The sequence below is a fragment of the Poecilia formosa genome, unplaced genomic scaffold (genome assembly GCF_000485575.1).
Source record: "Poecilia formosa unplaced genomic scaffold, Poecilia_formosa-5.1.2 Scaffold20, whole genome shotgun sequence".
Classification (NCBI taxonomy): domain Eukaryota; kingdom Metazoa; phylum Chordata; class Actinopteri; order Cyprinodontiformes; family Poeciliidae; genus Poecilia; species Poecilia formosa.
This window is the reverse complement of record NW_006799959.1, coordinates 997,323-1,021,311: the sequence shown is the minus strand read 5'-3', so window position 1 is coordinate 1,021,311 and position 23,989 is coordinate 997,323. Positions and strand designations below refer to the sequence as shown.

At 40.7% G+C, this 23,989-nt stretch overlaps 1 protein-coding gene across 6 annotated transcripts in view; it reads left to right on the top strand.

Annotated features, from left to right (window-relative positions):
• LOC103134977 (protein unc-13 homolog B-like) overlaps positions 1-22,265 on the top strand; it is a 59,262-nt gene extending 36,997 nt beyond the window's left edge. For 4 of the 6 annotated variants that reach the window (XM_016669151.1, XM_016669148.1, XM_016669149.1 and 1 more), the window contains 6 exons: positions 842-915; positions 1,723-1,780; positions 2,148-2,183; positions 2,503-2,716; positions 21,609-21,893; positions 22,015-22,264. In XM_016669151.1, the coding sequence (XP_016524637.1) occupies positions 842-915; positions 1,723-1,780; positions 2,148-2,183; positions 2,503-2,716; positions 21,609-21,893; positions 22,015-22,249 (902 nt within the window). In that variant the 3' untranslated portion in view covers positions 22,250-22,264. Of the gene's footprint in view, positions 1-841; positions 916-1,722; positions 1,781-2,147; positions 2,184-2,502; positions 2,717-17,308; positions 19,385-21,608; positions 21,894-22,014 lie in introns of those variants that run through there. The other 2 variants (XM_016669150.1, XM_016669147.1) reach the window with 2 other exon arrangements.
• The last annotated feature ends 1,724 nt before the right edge of the window (positions 22,266-23,989 follow it).

The following is a 23,989-nucleotide window of genomic DNA, read 5'->3' as shown; positions in this document are numbered from 1 at the left end:
CATGTGGAACTACCATTAGGCTGCATTAAGTTTTTATGATGGGTTACACTCTGTTAATCTTTCACAACCTTTTCATTTTTATTTCCTGCTCTCCTTTTTTTCCCAGCTATCCATATTAAACTCTTCCTGCTCTGGGATCTTGTTTTATTTTTCTTCTTTTACATGTTGAAACCAGATATTTACATACTCTGAATATAATTTTTTTTTCTCTGTCTGAAGTTAAATCTGACCAAACGTCTCTTGTTTTAGCTTGGTTAGATTTCCCAGATAGACACAGGACACAGGTTGAGGATTTCTGTTTGCTCAGAAAAAGCCGTTTTTAGACCATTAAACCAAACACAAGAGCCTGCTGCAGAAACATGGGGAGAGTAAGGGAAAACGTGTCTATCGGTTCATCTTTAGTTCATGTAAAGTTGTGTTGCATTTTGTTCGTGTTGATGCTGGAGACTACAGCCGGACATTATAAACTTCACTTAATTATACTCCTGTTTAAAACCTGCATTGGCTTTAGGGAAACCCTGAGCTGCTGCTGGTTAATTTGATTCTGAGGCCTGGAAAGAAAAGTTCCCATTTATCAGCCATGAAAAATGCATGACTTTAAGGTTTGAACACGTTGAGGTGAGAGAGTCCAGAGCAGAGAGAGAGCAGAGATCAGGGTGGAGCTCCAGCCTCCATGGTCTTTAATTTCTTTCTCCACTTTGGCTGACTTAACTTCTGATTTTTCCAGGATTATCTGCTTTATTTTCTCATTTTGTTTCTCCACTCATCACTTGACATATCCCTGCCTGCCTGCGGGTCTTTCTTCTTCACTTTGTTGCTTTCCTCCATCTCCTCGGACCAGATATCCCAGAAGACGAGGCGGAGTACTGGACCAGCAAGCTGGAGCGGATCAACACCATGCAGATCCACGACGAGGTCGGTTCAATGACTGTTCACTGATGGTAATCTGAAAAAAGGCCAAAGCCAGTTTCTGTATCTTATCTTTTTATTTGAAGTGCATTTGAAGTTTTGTATGCATTAGAGTAAATCTGCAGGTTTCAAAGATCGAACATGAAGCATAATGCATCTTTTATCTATATTATATGTAAATATTTGAACTACCAGATGAAGTTTTAACAGAATTTAATCTTTTTAATCATTATTTTTTTATTATTCTGTAAAAGAGCTTTTCGCATTAAGAAATTTAAACTGTGGAGGAAATAAAACTTTTTTTTTTCTTTTAAAATACCAGAGTTTAAAGTTTTATCTAAACTCAGTTCAAAGGGTCTTAAAATAAAACTAAATCTCAACTACAACATGAACACTGTTTTAGTACAACCCCTGTTTCACATTGTAATGTACAGTCTTTAGGTGAAACTAAAACATTTTTCCTTGTTGTCTGATTCTTTTTTTTTTTTGTTAATCTTTCATTTACTTGGAAAGTTTTACCTTAAAGCATCCCTGTCTGATTTCCCTGCTGCATTTATACATTTTAAATATTACTTATGTCTTTGTCTTGAAGAAATACAAACTAATTTTCATCAAATTAAAACAAGATCTGGTTTTTCTTTGAAATCTGTCCCTTTTATTTGCTTTTATAAATAAAATCTGTTTGGCTCTCTGCTGCCACCTTGTGTCAAATAAAGGTTATAACTACAGGGAACAGATGCTGGAATCACTTTAAAATCATTTTATTCTTTATTTTTTTCACCTTTCCTGTTGTTTTTGCTTCTTTTTTCCCAGTATCCGTTACCAGGAGAGGTCCAGAGAAGAAGAATGGCGTCGATGCCGTCACAGTGCTGTAAGTCCACAGACAGTCAATATTTTGTGCATGCAGGTAGAAACAAGTCTTTGTTCTTATTTATTTATTTATTTATTTTTTTAGAAGTTAACTGATGAATTCAAACATAAATGAGTATCTGTCTTTATCTTAAAACAAATTTGATTAATGACCGATGTGTTGGTTCTAATTTGGCAGGATAATTGTATAAAAAAAAAATACAGTAATTTAATTTCGCTCTTTCTTGACAGAAAAGCAGATAGCTCATCACTTTGACACATATTTCATCCAGTCAAACACATTTGGTTTACTTCCATGCACAACAGAGTTAATTTTTCAGTAACACAGTTTACTTTTCTTCTTTGGAAACTCTCCTTCATCCCACCAGGCAGTTGGAGTTATTTTGGATGGAGTGATCAGCAAAGTATGTAAAGAGGTTGTTTGGTGTTTTTTACCACCTGTGATCCATTTTTCCTCTCCATATTTGCATGTTGCAGAATGGTTTGCTGTCTCGCTACAAAAAAAATCTTGTGTGGAGTCTCATTGTTTTGTCTGTCACACAGCGTTCATTTTGTTGTGTTGTTTGCCTGCTACCACAAGAGGGAGCCATTTGTTCAAATATTTTGTTGCCTGAATGTTTTCTTTCCATCCTTAAAACGCATTACATCTCATAGTGAGGTTATAAACTGAAAAAATGGAGGTGGAAATGCTTCTTTAAAGTATTTGCGTTGTTTCCACTCCAGCGTATGATGACCACGACAGCGCCGTGGACGACCGAGACAGCGACTACCCCAGTGAAACTGGGAACCGGCCACCGCGGTTCCACAACACTTCCCAGACGAATTCATCTGTCCATCAGTACCCCATAGGCCGTAGAGTCCAGCATCAGAGCCTGTCGAGGGAGTCTGACTCTGTTCACAGTTACGATCTAGACAATAGAGAAACGAGGGCAAACAGGTAAACACAGACATGTTTTTCTGCCTAGGCAGCATCACATACTGGCAAAAATGTAATTCACTTGTGTATATCTGCATATATATCTGGGTTAAAAGTTTTGGCAGTAACACAAGTGTGGAGATTATTTTGTCTTTACACAAATCCCCAATCTACCATAGAGGAGTGTCAAAAGTGAGATTTTTTTTTATGAATTTTGTTTGCAAATTAATACTTTTTGACCGAAGTGAAAGGAAGTCTTCAGATGAGAAGCAACCCCAGACATGGATTATTTTGGGAGGTTTTCCTCTAATTCAATTGATTTAGAAAATAGTTGCACACCGATAAATCAGCTGATCTTCCAAAATTTTTCCTAATTTTGTGAGATCAATAATCGGCCAATACTTAAATGTGAAACCAATCTTTTGGACTTATCCCCCTCTGCGAAGGTCTGAAAATCTGCTATTAGGTTGCACTGTTGGACATTTAAATAATAAATTCACTTAATAGAAACGCACCAATTTTGAAAAAACATTTTTGATGAAAATCTTTGGCTCTGGAATGATGTGTTTTTCTTTTGGCTGTGTTGACATTGGTTAATGGAAACACTTTTTTGTTAATAGTTGATTGATAATGTTTTGTAGACATATAGCAAGCATGACTAAAGCATGATTTAAAGCATGATAAAAGCCAGTTTTTTTGTTTGTTTTTCAAAATGATTGGACATGCAGGTAATTACATAATAATTTCAGAGCAATGTGAGAAAATGAAGCCAGAAAGTTCTCAGACATTTGTGTCACTGTAAAACTTTTGGTATGGCTTTAGTTATTTAATATTACCCTAACATTTTGTTGACACTTTCAGTAAATCAGTAGTTTTTCTAAATATTTTTAAGAAACTTTTCTAAGAAAGCTTTCTTTTGTATAACAACTGCAGATGTTGTTTTTAGGCTAAAGCGATGAACCTGTCATGCATTTTGTTGTCGTTTTAAACATTTACCTGTCTTCTTTTATTCATCTGTATGTACATTGACTCTGACTTTCTTTGATCTTTTCTTTTAGATCATGTTTAATGCTTCTCTCTGTTGTTCCTCTATGATTTCCTTCCTTTATTTTTCTTTCTTTGCATCACATTCCACCTCTTCCTGCATGATATACTTTTATTTATCCAATCTAGACGATCAAACAGCAAAAGAGGCGTTAGAATAATTCCTGTAGACTCAGGTATGGGTGTGGAGGACTGGGAGAGTAAATATAATGTGCCTAACTCGGGTGTACTGGATGATTATTTAGACACTGAGCAGAAACTTTGGGAGGATGAAGATAAAAGTATCATCTACCGGATCAGTGACAGCTGTGAGTCCAAAGGCAGCAGATTTTATCAGACGGTAGAGTGTGATGGTCTATCCCCAGAGGACATGCTGGAGCCAAATGACGGGGCACCCAGACAGAGGCATGGCTTTGGCAGTGGGGAAGTACGATTAGTTTACAAGGCAGCCGGCAGCTTTGAGGATGAATCATCTCCTCCTGAAATTGACATAATTCCGTCAGTCAAACAGCTGAGACAACCGACAGACAGAGAAAGTCTCCTTTACAAGACCAGATTGTGGGCCAAAACCGCTTTAGAAGACACTCTGGAGAACTATGCTGCTTTTCGTGAGCAGGAGACTGCGAGGGAAGAAGCTTCTAGGGTCAGAAGACGTGTTGACTATAACTCGCTTGGCTCTGATGAGATGCAGTACTCATTTGGATCTGAGGAAGAACTGGAAGATCTGACATTCACTGAGGGAGATGCTAATTTTGAATATGAAAGCTATGGCTACTCTGGCAAGTATATGGAACATTTTGAAGGACAAGATTTTTCAAGAAAAAGCAGAACAACTGATCAACAAGATCCAATGCTATCTCCTGTGGAGGACCCAGATGATGAATACATAGATCCAATGGGTGAACTGCGGAGCTTAGTCCACTCAGTGTCTGAATACCTGGCAGTGAAAGAGGAGGAGGTCAACAGCTATGAATCAATGCCCAAGCCACCAAGAAGAAAACTACCTGCTCTACCAACTGATGCAAAAATGTTACCACCTGAAGACAATGACAGTAATATGACCAAACCTGATGTTAAAGAGGAAAGTCCTGTTGAACAAGGCATAACTGGGGTGAAAAATGCAATGAGCTCATTGTTCAGCACAATCACAGGAGCAAAGTCTCCAACTGAGGCAGAAGCCTCTAGTACTTCATCTCCCCAGCCACCACAAACTGATTCTGGTATTTCAAAATTGTTATCATTTATCCCTAAATCTAATACCGAAACCCCTGAAACTCAATGTGCATCTGCAACAGAACCACCTACCTCCCAAACACCACCCCAAACCGAATCAGGAATTTCCAAGCTGCTTGCATTTATTCCCAAAAGTGGTGGTACCTCTCCACCAGTGGCCATAGTTCCGCCTGCCTCTCAGGAGCCCTCAACAGAGAAAAAGTTCTCTCTACAGTCACTTTTGCCTTTTCAATCCTCTGAGACCAGTAGACAAGTGGAGGCCAACCAGACGCCTACCCAAGCTCCCACAGACGCACAAAGTAGTTCAACAGCTGGTAACCAGTCTGCATCTGGGTTTGAATCCATGTTAGGAAGGCTAAGTCCTTTGAGGCTTTTTTCCAGCTCACCATCTCCCAGAGAGACATCACCACAACCACCGGAGCAAAGAAGTCCATCTGCTGCAAGCAAAGAATCCCAACAAGGGCAAGTAAGTAGAGGCACCAGTCCTAGTAGAGAAGGCTCACAAACAGAGCAGCAGTCATCAGGAGAGATAAGACCAGGTTCTGCAAGTGGATCAGTTGATCTTTTCCCAGATACAGGAAGCGGATCAATTGAGCTTTCCCAAGAAACGGCAACTGGGTCAGTAGAACTTCTTCCAGAGACTGAGTCCTCTGGTGAGCTACCTGACATTCAGCAAAGAGGAACATCTTCAGTGTCTGAAGCAAAACCTGAGGGAAGTTCAGAAGAAACTGGATTCTTCAGTCCTTTTAAGAAATCTCTCTCCACCCTCATGTCTGCGGTTCCTCCAGAAAACCCCTCGCATAGTGATACCAAGCCTGCCGAGGAGTCATTTCTAGGCAGCAAACTGAAAATTCCATTTTTGTCAGAAAATGTTTCCACAACAACAGCACCTAAAGCAGAAGGAGGTATGTTGTCAGGGATTCTTAAATTTGGAATAGGGGAAGATTCTAATGTCACTTCAAATACTTCAACGCCTGCTCCATCAAGGTCTCCCTCTCCAAGTCGTTCTTCACTTCTTGAAAGTGCTCCCAAACAAAACACTGGAACCGGCTGGTTTTCTAACCTTTTTAAGGTGACTCCACCTGAACCTGCCAAAGAACCAGAAAAAAACCAAGTGACTCCTACTGTGACACTTACCAAACCTAGTGAACAAACTGAACCTCATTCTGAGCAAATATTTCCCGACACACCAAAAGATACTGCTTCCAGTGCAGAGCAGTCCTCTGAGGGGCAAACTTTGCAGGAAATAAATGCTATTTCCCAAGACCAAGAACCTCCCAAGGTCAATGCAGGCACATCACAACCAGAGACCTCACAGCCTCAAGGATTTCTTTCTGGGTTGTTAAAAATAGGACCAACAGAATCTGTGTCATCCGATAAGAAAACCCAGGAAGGAGAAGGACAGTCTCAACCGAGTGGTTTGTTTTCTGGTATATTTTCATCACCTTCCCAGCCTTCCTCTCAACCACAGCCGCAACAATCAGGAGTGTTTTCTGGATTCCTAAAGTTGGCCTCTGATACTGTTTCGGGTTCTGCAAATCAGTCAACAACCCCAGTAGGTCAATCTGGCCAGCCTCCATCTCAAGGTCAAGGGCTCTTTTCTGGACTGTTGAAAAAAGCTACAGATACAGTAACTGGGACCCAGCCAGTCCAGTCAAGTCAAGATTCCCAGCCAAGTGATGCTAAGCAAACAATGGTTAAGGATGGGCCAGAAAAACACTTGCCTCAAGGATCAGATTCACATGCTGAGTCGACTGGACTTTTGTCAAGATTTAAATTAGGATCCACAGATAGTCTTCCTCCTGATAAAGATCAAACAGACCAACAAAGGCGACTAATAGCCTCAGATGAGCAATCAAAGCAACCACAACAAAGTAGCACGATTACAGAACATGCAGCTTCAAAACCAACAACAGCACCTCAATCAGGTGGATTACTTGGGGGTTTACTAAAACTCTCAGAATCTACACCCCAGCAACCATCTTCTGGTCAAGGGGGTTTGCTGTCTGGGCTGTTTGGAATTGGTGTACAAGAATCTGCTCCTGTAAACCCACCTCAACCTTCACAAAACCAACCACAGACTGTAAAACCTGAGAACCAACCAAATCAGCAACTAGGCAGTAGACAAAACCTTCAACATAACCAAGTGCCTCCACAGCAGCAGCCGAGTGGTCCTGGAGGGATGCTTAGTGGATTATTTAATAAAATTGCAGATGTGGGTGCTCCACAGCAAACAGTGGGAAGTCAACCAACTCAGCAACAAGCACAAAGACCAGCCCCCAAGACAATTCAACAACCACCTAATCAACAGGGGGGATTTCTTTCTGGACTGTTCTCCTCGGGGTCTAATACTCCAGCTCAGCAGCAGTCCCCTGTTAATCAACAACATCAGCAGCAACCCCAACAAGGCAACAGACAACCTCTGCGTAGACAAAACCAGATACCCCCACAACCCCTTGCTTCTGCTCCAGAGCCACAACAGGGTGGGTTATTGTCAGGACTGTTTAACAAATTAGCTTCCAGCGATAATATATCACAACAGCCCAGCCAACAAGCTAGTACTCAGCAGGGCAGTAAGCCTGGGCAGCCTTCCAATGAACCGTCGTCTCAAACCAGTCAGCAGGGTGGATTTTTATCTGGTCTGTTTGGACCATCACCACCTCAGCAGGTACAACAACAACCTAGTAAAATAGCAGGTCCTCAACAAACAACAACACAGCAAGCTAATCAAGGTGGAAGCCTACTTTCAGGTTTTCTCAAGCTTGCATCTGGTGACAATGTACAAGAACAACCATCAGCAAAACCTCCTCAGGCTAGAGAAGCAGCAGTTAAGGCAGGACAAAATCCACCCCAGCCTGAATCTGGGGGGTTATTCTCTGGTCTATTAACCAAAATTTCAGCCACTGTAGAACAGTCATCCTCATCTTCTGACCAGGTAGCACCTCAGTTAACTCAGTCAACTCAGCAACAGCAGCAACAACAGCCACGTTCAAGTCAGAGTAGACCACAGATTCAGAGAACGAAACCAGTGGAAGTTCAGTCCTTCCAGGACGCATCCTCTGATAAGGAGACAAAAGCTCCAGCTCAAAAAGGATTTCTCTCCAGTCTGTTTAATGTCACGGAAGAGCCATCATCAAAGATGCAGGAGTCCTCTAAACCTGGGACAGAAGACCCAAAAAACAGCTCTACTGGGACATCTACTGGCTTGTTATCTAGCATTTTCAAAACAAATTCTAGTGACATCAGCACTTCTGCTCCTGGAAAGGAAAAGGAAAAAGCTTCCCTTGAAACATTACCACAAAATAAGGAGAAAATTCCCTCAAGTATAGAAACACTCCCAGCTCCTGCTAATTCAGTTACTCGTGGTGTTGATACCCCGGAACAGCTTCCACAGTCACAGGTTAGGCAAGATGATACAATTTCCCCAGCACAGCGTTATCTTGAAGAAATCCAGCATCTCCTGTATGGGACATCAGATGAATATGGTTACAAGGATCTGTTATACAACTTTACAGAACATGGAGTGATTCCTCCAGAGTTATATGAACATCAGTGTCTCATAGAAGCTCTGCTGTGGCAGCAACTCAATGATTATGTCCAAGCTGAAGCTCTGGCCACCAATGTTCAAATTCACAACCAAACATGCCACGACTATATTCCTCCTACAGCTAAAGCTCCTCAACTAGACAACCGCGTTACTTTAAATCCTAAAGAAATGAACATCAGTGACTTCAACATACCTGCTCATCCTTGGAGGGATACTTCCACCCAGCTTTTTGAGAGCCGAAACCGCTTTTTTGAAACGGATGAAGATCTGGTGTTGTTTGACATGAGCTGCCGGAACAAGAAAGCTTGGAGCAGCTGTGACCACTTGAATGATCTTGATAGCAATAGTAAACCATGGATTGCAAGAGGTAGTGCAATAAATCTGTCAACTGAAAAATCAAAGAGACGTCTAAATAGGTGTCAGTCGCTTACGCAATGCAGTGTTCAAGAGTCTGGCAAAGTGGAGGACAAATGTGTTGTAGATAATTTCTTGAAAAATGACAACTTTGATTTAAAATCAGCAACTGACTTTTTAAAGCGACTTTCAACAAAAAAAGGACCCGTCGACTTAAGACGCAGTGCTCTTAATTTAAGCAAGTCAGCAGGCACTGGAGGCGATACAGAAGATTATATGCTGTTTGAGGACTCTGAGTGGTACCAACAGTGGATGTCACTATTAGAACATGGGCTGTGGTGGCCAGCTGAGGCAGGAGACTGTGGATATTATGTTTATACAGATGAAAACTACATCTATTCTCTTTTAACTGATAAAGCTGGAAGGCATCTCTACGCCTGTGCTACAGACGAGGATATGCAAACTTTGGGAAATATTACTGAAAACATAGCTAACATTCTGAAGCAAAAAGAAACTGATAAAGTGACCCTTTGTGGTTTCAAAATCCCCCTGAATGATGAAAGTAGAGGTTTCTGCATTTCAGACAATCAGCAGAATGCCTTATTATTGAACGATGCACCAATGGATCTGACTGCTGCTCTTAGAAAAGGTGAAAAAATAATGAACTTGAATATGCAGAGTTTCTCTCAAATGTTTCAAGAGTCTGTAACGTCGCAAGCAGAGCAACCTATTGACTTTAGTGTGTATAAGCTTAAAAAGATAAAAGTGGAGTCTGTCCAAAATGGTTACTCTTGTCAAGAGGAACTAATGGAAGCTGCTGACTTTAGCTTGAAGTCTCTAAAAGGGGGGCACGGAGGGCCCTACTGGAAGGATCAAAGACTTAAAGATATACTCACAACAAGTCATTCTCCTCAACATTACTTGCCACAAATCTCTCAAAACAGACAATGTCCTATTCCAGAAATCAGGATCGCACATGTAGATGATACAAATGCAGACCAATCAAAACAAAAAGTAAGTTCTACATTTTCAGGATTCAGAGCAAACTCTACTAACACGAACACAAGTAAGACTCAGACAGTTTCAGCAACATCTACCATTTCAGCATCTGTTTCCAGTCAACGTTCAGAAACTTCCCCATCAACTTCAAAAATACAGTTGGGAAGGAAGCTGCCTAATGCTCCAATTGACGGTAAGACAACCAGTCCTTCAACTCCATCAGGACAAGTAGCTGCTGCTTCTTCTGTTGCAAAAGCATCTTCCCCAATGGTGCCTTCTATTTCTTCCAAGAGACCACACCTTACAAGACAACCATCTCAAGCAGATAAAACGGTATCATCTCAGTTTAATAAAGGCACTGTCACTGGGATATGCAAAGAGAAAAGTACCTCACCAATGACCCAAACTGTCTCTGAGACTCCTAAAGAGCCACAAGATATCCCTAAGGTATTTAAACCAAAGCTGCATATATTGAATGAGACTTCAAGTGTTTATAGTGAAGCCTACCTATACAACAGAAACCAGAAGTGCTTTACCTCCCCTGGTGACTCTCAAATGTGCCATAAAGTTTTAGATTTTTCACCCGCAATAAACAAAAACATGACCAAACAAAAAGATGGAACTGATGATGGTGTTGAACCTGCACCTAGGAATGAGGCTGTTGACTTTACGAAGTACAAGTTAAAAAAATTCAAAGAAAAAAAGCAAGTTGATTCTGAGGCAAATGTGGACATGCCAGATAAAACCACAACTGCTGTAGATCTAACTAAGCAAGTAGAAGAAGAGGAAATTGAATGGCCAAATTCAAAAAGTACTAGTGTAAGCCCTTTACAGGATGGTCTGACCATATCACAGACCAGCCACAGGGATACAGTTGGCCAACAAAATCAATCAGCAAGACATCTGTCCAGGCTAGGAGTCCATGGCCAAGTCCATGCACAGGAAATACAAGCCTTTGCTAGTACAACCAAAGAAGCAAAGTCTAGTCAAAAAGATTCTGAGTTTTCTAAGAAAGATAAAGACAACTCCTCCAAGCTGACTTGTGCATCTCCTGTATCGTCGAAGATTCCTGGCACCAATTTTACATCAGAAAAATCAATTTCTACAGTGTCTTATACTTCCAGTAAAGAGTCCAATCTTGGCGAAACTGTCCAAAAAACATCAAGAACTGAGTCAAAACAACCAGCACGAACCTCACTGCTTTTGAGCCCTGCAATGAGAAAACAAGTGGACAGTCAGGAACAACAGCTGCCAAAACAACAGAGTTCAATTGGAGTTGCAACAGATTCTATTCAGGTTTACCCTGACAAGAGTCCAGTTTCTGCACTTGTTTCTCATCAGTCTTTTGAAAAGACTCAGCAATATGAGAAGACAACTGCACCTGCAAATTCAATTAAAGCCACGTTAGATATGTCTGTCAAGTCAAAAACACAGCTGACACAGAAAACTGTTGTGCCAACAAAGGATCCTGCCGGCGAGGCATTGTCATTAACCAATAGAAAACCATTAGCTTGTGATGAGAGAGACCAAAGTTTAAGTCGCCAAGAATCCATTGACCTGACATGTAAATCAGTGTCATCATTGAATAAACCTGAGATGAAAGACTTTAGTCATACACCAACTCTCCAGGAACTCCCAAGCTCACTAAAAACCACACAAGACATGACTTCTAAGTCTTTAACTTCAAAAGAAGTGGTTCTGAATGAAGAAATCACAACTAGAAAACCTCTTACTGACTATACCTGTCTATCTCCAAATGCACAACCACTTCCATGTCAGTTAAACCCAGAATCACTTCAGCCACACTCTTGGCAGAGCAAAGATGACACATTAATGCAATCAATTCACTCACCTTCTCAGTTACTGGGAACAAAACATGTTGCTTTTCCTCCGTCAAATGCCACTAATGTGTTAGATATGTCACCAAAGCCGTCTCAAGTCATGTTGGGAAAAACAGTGCCTGGAGATGAGTTTATCACAGACGAAGCAGTTTCACTTGTTAAAAAGTCAAGTGCAAGAGCAGTTGCCAGGAGAGATTCTGTTGGTGTTGCACTCATAGTTGATCAAACCCAGATGGAATCAACAAGCGAAATGCAGTCTCAAAATATGATCTCTGGGCAAAAAAGCCAAATCACAAACAGAAATGGGGTCTGTATTTTACAGCAGTCCATTCCTGGCTACACAGTTATGCAACACTCAAGTGCATCCCAGACTATTGTTAAATCAAATTCAAACAGTACAGCTCCAGCAAATTCAGTTAAAGGCACATTAGACATGTCAACAAAGGCCTCTGTACCTGACACAAGTATGCCTTCACATCCAGTTTCACTGGTTTGCTCAAGACGATCAAGCTTAATATATTCTCAAAAAGATTCTGTTGGTGTCCCCTTAATAGTGGAGGTACACATTCCCCAAGAGCACCCTAAAAGGAATCAGACAGCATTGGTAGAACCCCAGAAGCCTTTACAAAGACTTGTGCATAGTGAATCTCGAGAAACCACTGCACCTGCTAACTCCATCAGAAGCTCTTTGGACATGTCACCAAAGTCCCCACAGAAGGAGTCTGAAAGAGCTCCTATTGTACTACCATGTGAAGTTATGCCACTAGTCAGAAATAGGACACATGTATTAAGGAATCCTTGTGGTGGTGTACCACTCATTGTGGAGCAACCTGTATGTCAACAAAGAAGACATGTTATGACAGACGTTTTTACAACAGAGACCCTACACAGAAAAGTATCTACCTCTCATTGTAATGAAGCATTTTCTCCTTCTAGGACCCCATATAAGGACCCACGGCAACACAATAAGCCTGTAGATTTCTCAGCTAGAGACAACCTTGTTACGTATAACCTTTCAAACAATCAAATTGAACCTAAAGACGGAGAGCCAATGAACTTCACTGTTGCAAAAGCAAAGAAAGAAACTACCAAAAAATGGCAAAGTGAAAGGGACCCAGAAAAGAAAACGTTTGTGGGTACTGTGGATCTAAGTTTGAATGTTAAAAACAAATCAATAATTGACCTTCAAGGTGCAACGGATTTTACTTCTTCGGTTTGTGTCCCATCTCAACACAGAATAAATTCTCAGCAACAATATATACCTGCAAACACTATTGATTTCAGAAGTGACATTACATTTTCTCAAACTCGAAAGTTATCAGAACATTCAAATGATGCATGCATAACCACACATGCTGGAACACATCATGAAATCCATGGAGGAACAGGAAGGAATTTGGAATCTGCATTTGCACCTCTGGTTGCAACTGAAAGGAGAATACAGCCTCCTCAGCTTTTTACTCCCCAGTCTACACAAGACATTGGATTTACTCAGTTGTCACTTAATAGTGCATATCAACAAGTCAATAGTGTACCTGAACAAATATCTTTTGTAAAACATCAACTGCCAACTCAATATTTAGCTTCTCAACACCAATGTCCACAACCCAGAGCAGAATTTGCAATTCCTCTGCCAAAGACACAAACGTTGCAAAAACAAGACACGACTATACAGCAGGATGTGAACCATAGACCCAAAATTCTTATTAAGCAGGCAACTGTGGATAGTTATGGGAGTACAGAAGAGTTTGAAGAAAATGGAGCAGTGACACACAGTAGGCACTCCTCTGTTTCTTGCACTACACAACAAGGTGCAGGTGGATCCCAAACAGCTGCTATCCCTTTGTCTGTAGACGCACAGCGTGGTGCTGAACATTTTATGGCACCTGCAGTTGCACAGCCTGTACAAAGTTACACCAATTCAGCTGCAAATGATTCAAAAGTACCTCTTCATCTCTCAAAGCCACCAAGCATAAGCCAACACCACACCACTGCACAAAATAATTACACACCAGCCTTACCCTCTAATAATATGGATCCAATACAGTGCGTTTCACAAACTAGTGTATCTGTTTCACAAACTGCCAGAACTCATCACACAATGCCAGGGTTATATGTTACAGGAAGTTATCAAAATCAGGGCTTTGCATCTCAATCACAAGAGTCACAAGTGGCTTCAACACAAGCAGGATCTTCTTCTGTGAAGGGTTTGATTTCACTTTTTAGTAATTTGGACTCACAATCTTCTGTTGGTACAAAATCACCTGCTATCTCCAGCTATGCCAAGACTGAATCAAAACCTGTAGACCACGTTCTTTCAATACAAAAGCAAGATAATCTTGTCCCAGTTACTCATAACACCAGAAACATAGAGGGAATCTCCTCAAATTCACAATTTTCTACTGTAGCAGATTCTGTGCCACTCACAACAACTCTTGGTCAGGATTATGTTGAATCAGGATCAGTGACTCCTGAAGCTAAACTAGCTTGTTCATCTGAGGCATCCAAAGATCAGTCTGCCAATGTGGAGAAAGTGTTGTCTCCAGAACTACCTCTAAGCACTGAATCACAACAAATAGGTTTAATATCAAGTGATTTAAGTCACAGAATGTCTGCTGGGACACTGGAGGGTGCATCATCACAGAGTATTAAGTCCACATCTCCTTCTCAAAAGTGTCAAGAACTACAGGAAATAAATTCTTGCACAGGAAAAGAAACATTTGATGACTTACCTCCTTCTGAACCATTCCCAGTTAAACCAATAGGTAATAAACTACATGAAGGACTTCAAAGCTCTGACGAATCTCCACTATTTCCACTAGCATTGCAAGAGACTAAATCAAAATCAAATGGTAAAGTAGCATTGACCGCAATAAGTGAAATAGCATCTCAGTCGGACCTATCACAACAGCAAGGTTTAGAAGAGCTTAAACAAGCTATATCTACACAGTCTGCCAATGTTAGGGGTGAATTCGAAGAAATTTCTTCACAAGAAAAAAGCAGACCTCCAAGGTCAATCTATATTGGCATAAGTTCTTCAGACACACTTCCTTTTGGGGTAGAAATGGAATCGGGGGATCAAAAGCCTTATGTTAGACTGCCCCACATTTTCATATCAGCTGCCAGTTCACCAGAAGAAGAGCATAATGAGACCAACCTTGGTACCCCTGAAAGTAATGGACCTAATTTCCCAGAAGCTAGTGTCTCTGATGATACTACATCAAGTGCAGGAACAGCACTAGAGCAAAGGGAAGTTGATGTTGATGTTTTTGTAAAGTCTGATGCATCTAAAGATACCAGTACTTTAGAAGACAGTACCATACAGGGATCTGTTGAACCATTGAGCAGTGAGGCTAAGACTGGCTTTCCAGATATACCAAGTTCACTGAATACATCAAATCAGATAATTATAAATGAACAAGACTCTGAGCACACTGTGACAGATAAAACCTCAATAGGCACTACCCTTTCAGAGATTGAAAATAAATCGGAGACTACTGAGGTTCCTCAGGACAAACTTCAATCGATTTCTGAAAACACAGAGTTAACATCAGACACATCACCAGGTGAAGTTGTAAAACCTCTCACTGACCTGGCCTGTCAGGTTGTTGAAGAGTCACCAGAATGTGTTCAGCCATCTCAAGAGTCAGTTACTATGAATGAAAACAAATCTCCCAGTACAGAACTGCCAGGAGAAGTTGACTGCTTGAGCATCAAGTCTCTGAAAGTAGAAACCTTAGTTTCAGATGTTAAATCACCTGAAGATGTCCAACATCTTCATGAGAAAAGTGAAGAAGATGTCACTTTATCTGTGCCTGAGCCACCTCCTATTAGTGCTCCTAAGGTTTCAGATTTAACATCTGAAACCTTAGTTTCAGATGTTAAATCACCTGAAGATGTCCAACATCTTCATGAGAAAAGTGAAGATGTCACTTTATCTGTGCCTGAGCCACCTCCTATTAGTGCTCCTACTGAGGAACTTATTATCTCTAAGGAAGACAGTGCAGCTGTTAAGGGTGATCTGCCCAATGCTGAACAAACTGATGAACAAGCAGGAAAAGGCATATTTTCACTGTTCAGTGGTTCTACAGCATCCTCGCAACAAACTCCCTCCCAGACTGGATTATCAATACTTGGGGGCATTATTCCTGGCTCATCTACTAAAGATGCTCCTGGGACAGGGTTACTCTCCATGTTTGGTGGGTCAAGTGCACCATCTTCATCTGAATCCAAAGATATACCACCACAGTCAGCACCACAAGAACCCCAGGGAAAAGGTCTGTTCTCTATGTTTGGTGGTTCTATTAGTCAACCACCACCTGGCCCAAGGGGTCCAACTGCTGGAGGTGTGAGGCCCAGGGGGTCACCACCCAAAGAACCTCCAGGAAAAGGTCTCTTTTCCATGTTTGGTGGAGCTGTGCCTCAACAAGCACCAAGTCCCAGGGCTCATCCAGGGGCTGGCCCTCCACCCAGAGGACCAGGATCTTCTCTGTTTGGTGGCATCCTACCAGGTTCAGCAACACAAAAAGACACCCCTAGTACAGGGTTGTTCTCCAAGTTTGGTGGTCTTGGGGGTCAGTCCCAAACAGGGCCTAAGGTAGGCACACCTGGACAAACAGCTACACCACCAAAACCCAGTGGCCCAGAGATCTCAGGGAAGGGGCTGTTTGCCATGTTCGGTGGACAGAGTCAACAGCCACCAGAAGCACAACCAACAGCTTCTAAAACAACTGAATCAGACAGTGCTTTTAAAGTGTCATCTGTGTTTTCACTTGGTTCGAATACTGACAGCAACAAATCTAAAACTGGGTTTGGTCTATTTGGTATGTCCTTTTTGGAGGAAAGCAAAACTGAGCCAGAAAAAAGTGTTCCTGTCAAAGAGGAGGTTGTAGTTGAGCCATTAAAGTCTTTAGATGCAGAAGCACCTTCAGAAGAAGCAGAGAATAACCATGATAAAACTGTAAAACATGAACCCACTGAACCTGTTTCTATAATTTCAGTTCAGAAAAAAATTAATGTAGAGGAGACATGTCAAGATGTCCAAGATGCCGTCAACAATGTCTCTAAAAATGTTAATGAAGCTTCTGTTCCTCAAAGAGATTCACAAGATGTGGACAAAGAAGCCACAGTACAGTTAAACCTTTCTCAAAATGCCTCAGAGACAGTTGAAACTTCTGTTGGAGAGTCATTGAACATTACAAGTAATCTTTCTGAGAAAGAGATATTTGTGGATTCACAAGATGTAAAACAAGTCAGTGAATCACAATCAGACATCCCATGTGGACCTAAAGAAAGAGAATGTGCAGTAAATGTTGAGGAAATGGTTGTACAACCAGAAACTGCTGCATTAGAAATGATTACTCAAAATGAATCTGAAAGAGTTGGGATCAGTCAGTTATCAGAAAAACATGACTCCCCTCAAATACCAGAAAGTATAACAGATTCTTTGGATAAACTAGAAACCTCTATTACTGCCGTAGAAGAAGTTCAAGATACAAAGACTAAAGATGTGAACATTCCTTCAGAGAAGGGAAATGAAGAGGATTTAAATTTTGCTGTGGAGACTTCAGTTGAAGATGTGGGAAATTCACATGAGGATGCTATAAAGCTGTCTGAAGACAGATCAGTTACAGTTGATGAAAAATCATCTGAGGAGCCTTTGAAGGCTGAGGATGAAGAACAGATTTCAGCAGCAGATGTGAAACAAACTGAAGAGACCTTGAGAAATGCTGTTGAGATACATCCACCGGCTGTTGATGTTCAGAAATTACCTGATGAGGATTTGTTAGTTGGTGAACAAAAAACAATCATATCTGATGTTGAAAAATCATGTGATGGGACTTTGGTAGTTGCTGATGAGCAACAAACAGTTGTATCTAACGTTGACAAAGTAAAGGTTCCTGGGGAGGAGCAAGCCACTGTCACAGGTCTAGAAAACCTAAATAAAGAGGCAACTGACATTGATTCTGTCAAAGAAATTACAGAAAAACCCACTGGAGAAATGGGTGAAAAAGACTTGAAAGCATCATCTGTTGAAATTCCAAAAGAACTGGCTGAACAAAAACCAGAAGATAATGTAGATCCTGTGCATAAAGTAGACAAAATTTGTGAAAGTGATATCATTTCTGCGGCAGTTTCATCATCAAGTGAAGAAAAAACTTTTGAAAACAGTTCAGTAGCATCTGCTGATCGTTCAACACAGCAACAGCAGAGACCAGAAATGGTCAGACCATCTGGCCCACCTGGACAAAGAATGGGAGCACCAAGAATGGGAGGACCACAAATGGGAGCCCCAAGGATGGCTGGACCAAGAATGGCAGGACCGAGAATGACTGGACCTAGAATGACAGGACCGAGAATGGCTGGACCTAGAATGGCAGGACCGAGAATGGCTGGTCCAAGACAATCAGGACCGCAGAGACCCCCTGAACCATCTTCCTTTTCTGGCTTCATGTCTATGTTCTCCACCCCAAGTGCACCAAATAAATCACCAACTGTTGGTGGATTTTTTTCAAGTTCTCCAGGATCCCTTTTTGGATCGTCCCCTACTCCTCGTCAGCCTCAGCAACAGCAGCAACAACAACAACAGAAAAGCTCATTTTTTGGCCTTCCAAGTAGCATTGCGCCAGAATCCATCACCAGTGACCTCTTTGGCATGTTCAAGGGTCAAGAAACAACAAAACCAGAGGAACCTGAACAAACAGGCACAAAATCTGAACAAGCAGAAGCTCCTGCAAATTTGGCAAACCCTCAGGACTCTGAAAAGGCAAATGCAGATAATATGACCTTAACTGAAGATGAACAAGTTAAAACCACAGAAGATTCTGACCTACCTGAAAAAGGGCTTGTTAAGGAGGCAGAAAGAAAAGACAAAACGGAAGATGATTCTCTCATTGAATCAACAGTAAAAACTGAAGACCCTGAACAAAAGGCAGAGTGTCTGGAGGCTGTTGAGCATTCAGAAGAGCCTGTTACTGAAGAGTCTTCCAAAAGTATACCATCTGCAGCCCCTGAAACCAAAGGCATGTTTGATATGCCCATTCTGTCTACCCCTAAATTTGGCTTCATGTCTGCAGCTACTGAAGGCACAAAATCTATCGGATCCCTTTTCTCCACTACATCTTCAGCCACTAAACCCTCAGAGCCTCAACAGACAGATGGTGGTCTCTTTTCAGGCTTTAAAAACCTTTCAGCTGGTATTTTCCAGGACGAAAAGCCAGCAGGAAAAGAGGAAACACCAAGTGCGTCATCCGTTTTTGGCTTGAAACTGAGCTCAGTGTTTGGCACCTCCGACTCTCCCAAACCTGAATCCACCCCACCTGTGGTCACAGCCCAGCCTCAGAGTGAATCTCCTAAACCGGCAGAAGAACTTGATGAGCTGGAATTTGACAAACCATCCCCAGGTTCTGGGGAAACTGAAAGTGCAGACAATAGTGATATAGAAGGACCAACAGAGACATCTAAAACAGGAAGCTGTGACACCTTAGCACAAATGGCACAATCTGGCATCCCGTCTCTGTCAGGTTCTCTGTCAGAAAGCTTAGATAAGCCTCAGGTAACATTTACACCATGTGAGTTAGATAAGAGCGAAGAAAATACACTCGACACCAGGCAAGCAGAGTTGGAAACAGAACAACCAAAAGATCTGTTGATGAAGGAAGCAGCGAAAAGGCTAGTATCTGTATGATAAATGACATTATTCATTTATCATATCTCTGTAGAAACATATGCAACCCATATCCTTCCCTATTTCCCATTATTTCCTGTTGAGTAGTCATAACATTGTGACCATTGAAACCATGTACATTATTTTTCATAAAGGATGTTTGTTTTCTGTTGACTTGCACCAAAATGATAAATTACTTTAAAACACTCTAACATATCTTTTGCTTGTGCCTTATCTAATAAGAGCTCTTTTGTTGGCAGAAGAGTGGGATATTCACTAAGTAGACAGATGGTCACATTGTTATGGCTAATATGTGTTGTATTTTGTACTTCTGCCCATTTGTCCATTTTCCATCTGGTAGTTTTACTTTAGTTCTTAGTAAATAGTTAAATTTACTTTGATGAAAATATTTATAGTTTGGATCTCATAAATAATCTACAACCTTGTATCCAAAGCCGTTAACACCCTTTCATTCTGAGTTTTATTGCCAAACCTTTAGCGAATCATCACATGTGAAAAGGTGTTTCCTTTCAAGTGTAAAAATATAGTGCAGGCACATTACGCCGTCTTACTTATGGGCTTCCTGACTGTGATGGAGGTTCAATGAATGCAGAAAGTGATGGTTTTATTTATTAGCGCTCTACTGCTGAGGCGGTTACAAAGTCCCTCCTTCCTTTGTCCCCTGCAGCTCTCTGAATTACACCCAAGATTCAGCCAATTAATTTAGATGAATCAAAGTCCGGTAGATTTATGATGGTGTTGCAGTAAAGACCGTGGAGGCAGCCTGGACACTGGACTAAAAGCAACAGTGAGAAGTAATCTGGCAAACAACCAAGACTAAGTAAATCATTCCACCTAAAGCGCAGAGCCACTTTCCTCGTTAGGAAACTCAATCAACCAGCAGTCACACCTCTCTCTCTTTCTCTCCCCTTCAAAGTCAGTTATTTGTTATTTTCATTATGTAGGGGCTGACTTACATCAGCTGAGCTCAGACTGCATTTACATTGGAGTTATTTCTTATTTGAGTTAAAGGTGGATCTAGGAAGCTTTTCAAAGTAATATTTTTGTCAGAAAAAACATTTTGCACTAAGATTTCGTAGAAATAACCATGAATTAAATGTCGGCAATGGTAATGTGCAAATTACATAGGTATGAATGTGAGCCTTTTTACAAAACTGAAGGTTCTGCAGCTTTGTGTGTTCACACAAATACAGCCAGCTTTCAGAACCACTTGCATTCTAGTAACAATTATGTAAACATCATAACAGTGAATTATATCTGTGGCTTCTGCTTCAGAAAGTTTTCAACATTTCAGAAATTGTGTTGCATCCTCTTTTATCTTAACTTTGAATTGTATATTCTTTAGTATCAGACGGGTCCTGAACTATTAAAGCTCCATATCTCTGTATAAAACACAAAGTAGATACGCAGTTGAGTGATTGGAATACTTGAGTTTTCTAACACCATCCAAAAAGTTGGGAAAACAACTTTCTGTTCTCCAAATCTAATCCAAACTTCAAATATCTGTGTTTAGTTGTTGCTGAACCCTACTAGTCCCTCCAGTGGTTGAGTATTTATTCTCCTTTCCCTTTTGTTAGTGATTATTTTTTAAATGGACATTATTTTTAGAATCAACATTGCAGTGGTGGGCACCTCTAACTAAAACGTTAGTTATACTAACCCCAAAGCTCTTCAACAACACAGTATTTAGCAGAACTAATGCTAAACGCTAACTTCAATTTAAATTATATCTACCCCTGCAGGACTACAACCCTCAAACACCAATTCAATTTTGACATTACAATTTACATGTTCAATAATACCTCTTAGATATTGAATTTATGTTTATATTTTGCTCCTGTATGTCTTTTGGTTGAAATAGTCATTGAGAAAAAAAAGAGGATGCGAGGAGAGGAAATGGAACTTCTGTTTTCAACCACTTCAAAATAAGAGCATGAAGATAAACTTCTATTGGAAGAATTATTAACAGATTATAACTAAAACTTTAACAGAGATGTCAAGTGTTACTCATCAGAAAGCCTAACAAATCAACAAAGTAATTTGGGGCTTTAGATTTTATCTGAAAAAATTAACACAGGTGAAGCTAAGCTAGCAAAAATGCTAAACAGTCACATTAACAGATTAGTGGAAATGTGCCCACCATTACAATTTTTCTCTAAACCTTCTACTTATTACACTGATTATTTTAACTAAACTCTCACTTTGCAGTCCGTTGGACAGCAGCCATTTTGACTCATCAGGGAACCTGAGCCCCGTCAGTTCCCAGCTGAGCTCTGAACTCGAGGACCGCCACCCTCCAGAGTCCTGCCCCCCCAGCAGCGCCCGTACGCCTCTGTGCAGTGAGGCCTCCAAATCGTTTGAGGATGAAGAGCTGGAGAAGGAAGTGAACGGACTTCCAGAATCTGGTGTGAACAAAGACCGGAAGGATTCTTCAGTTGTCTCCCCAAAGCAGAGTTTGGAGAAACACGATGACACAAATCTAACACAAACTTGGTTTGTAATTAAATTTTTTTAATATTATTGTGTTTGTTGTTAAAATTGCAGGATTTTGCAACATTTATGTTGATAGTTTCTCATGAAACTGGTAAACAACTGGTGTATTCTTGTTTCCCAGTCTCTTTGACGACGGCCCACCGCCTTGCTCTCCAGCTAAAGTTCGCTGGCTGAAGGCTTACAACAAAGTGAGGTTACAACTCCATGAGGTAGGAAGCACTGGTTCCCTCTCCTGGTTCATCTCTTTCTCCTACACACTTAGTACCAAGACAAAATATCTTCAGAGTAGATCCAGAGATCTACTCTGGATCTTTCACATAAGCCTAATTATGATAGCATCACTCTGCACACTCTGACATGCTGGTTCTCTGTGTTTGTATGATGCTTTGCCTCTCTTTCCCTGTGTGTTGGTTGAATTTCTGGCCATGCCTAAAGATTTTGCAACAATTATGTTTTCCATTAAGGATTTTAGTAGTCATCAACATCGGAAATTAGGTAGAGACATTTCTTTTATCCGTAATGAATCTAAATTACACTTACAGGCTCAAATATATACATACATTAGCCTTAGCCATTAACAAGCTTCTAGCCAGAGCTGGACAATAAATCAATAACAATATATGTCGTGATTGGCATGTGATCAGTATTGATAGATAATACATCTGAAAGAATATTTACCAAACACCACACAGCATTCTGGGGGATGTAGGCAGAGGAATATGGCTTTAGCTGCTCACAGCTAGCTAAAGAGAGTTGGTGGACTCAACTCTCTCACTCACTCTTTGGTTACCTAGCAACGCCCTCACTCTTTGGTTACCTAGCAACAAATTGTTGAGTATATTTAGCAGAAACTGTAAGATTTTGCCACCATGCCTCACTACTGCTTAAAAATAAAAGAAACAGCAGCGTGGACTTAAAACTGTGGATAAAACAGAAAAGGTATTTTAGATATTTGAAACAAAAAGATAATGAATAATTATTGATACAGACTGATAAGGAATGCTTATATCATAACACATTTTCCAGCTATATTGTCTGGCTAGGGTTAATGGGTTAATGGCATAGTTCTGGCTGGATAATTGGTGGAATCTATTTAAATTATTTGGTCTCTTGTTTTAAACACAGGCTGCAAATTATTAACAGGGTTTAGGTCACTTCGCCGCTAGTACATGAGGTTGATTGACAGCGCTGAGACTCGCCTCCTGGCTCTGGTTGGTTGTTTTTGGTTGGGAATCGTCCATTTGGAGGAGGTGCAGGAGATCGATCTTTTCACTGATTATTTGTCTCATATTGTCACAACATGGTGACAGTTTTAACAAATATGTAAAAAACATGTTTGTTTTTTGATTTACATATTGCGACTTTAAGGGTGTAGAAGCCATATATAGTGTGTGGAGAAAAAAGCCACTACTATGCTTGAATGTAATACAGGAGAATTTTATTTATAGTTTTTTCTGACTTAAATTTAACTTGAGACGGCATTAAAAAAGGTCTTAAAAAGTTTTAAATTTGACTCACTGGAACTTTTATGATTTATTTTTCTTCCTGCCTTCCCTTTGACATTTTTAAAGTCTAATCATTTTCTGAAAATGTTGGTGAAACTTACCAAAGTCCCTGTTCAGTTATCAGTTTTCAGAGTTAGGTTAAATTCCTGACTTTGCCCAACTTTTGTCATCATTAATTTAGCTTCCCTCGTTTTCTTCAGCGAACATCCCTGCCTCTGTCTCAGATGCTCAGCAGAAAGAGATGGCTCCCTGCTTTGCTCCTGGCCAGCAGTTATCACATTAAAGACAAAAATAGTGCCTGTGTTTCTGCAGAAAACAATGTAGCATGGCAACAATATTACATTTCTATGGAAACACAACCTTAAACGAGTGTAAGGTTAGGCTGTGATCGCTGCAGATGGTGGAAACCACAGTGGGAATTCTCCATGTTCAGACATTTTCATTAATTTATTACAGATTTTCAAAGAAGGGATGATATTTTAGTTAAAACTTATAATTTTATTTGGATGGATGGATGGATGGATGGATGGATGGATGGATGGATGGATGGATGGATGGATGGATGGATGGATGGATGGATGGATGGATGGA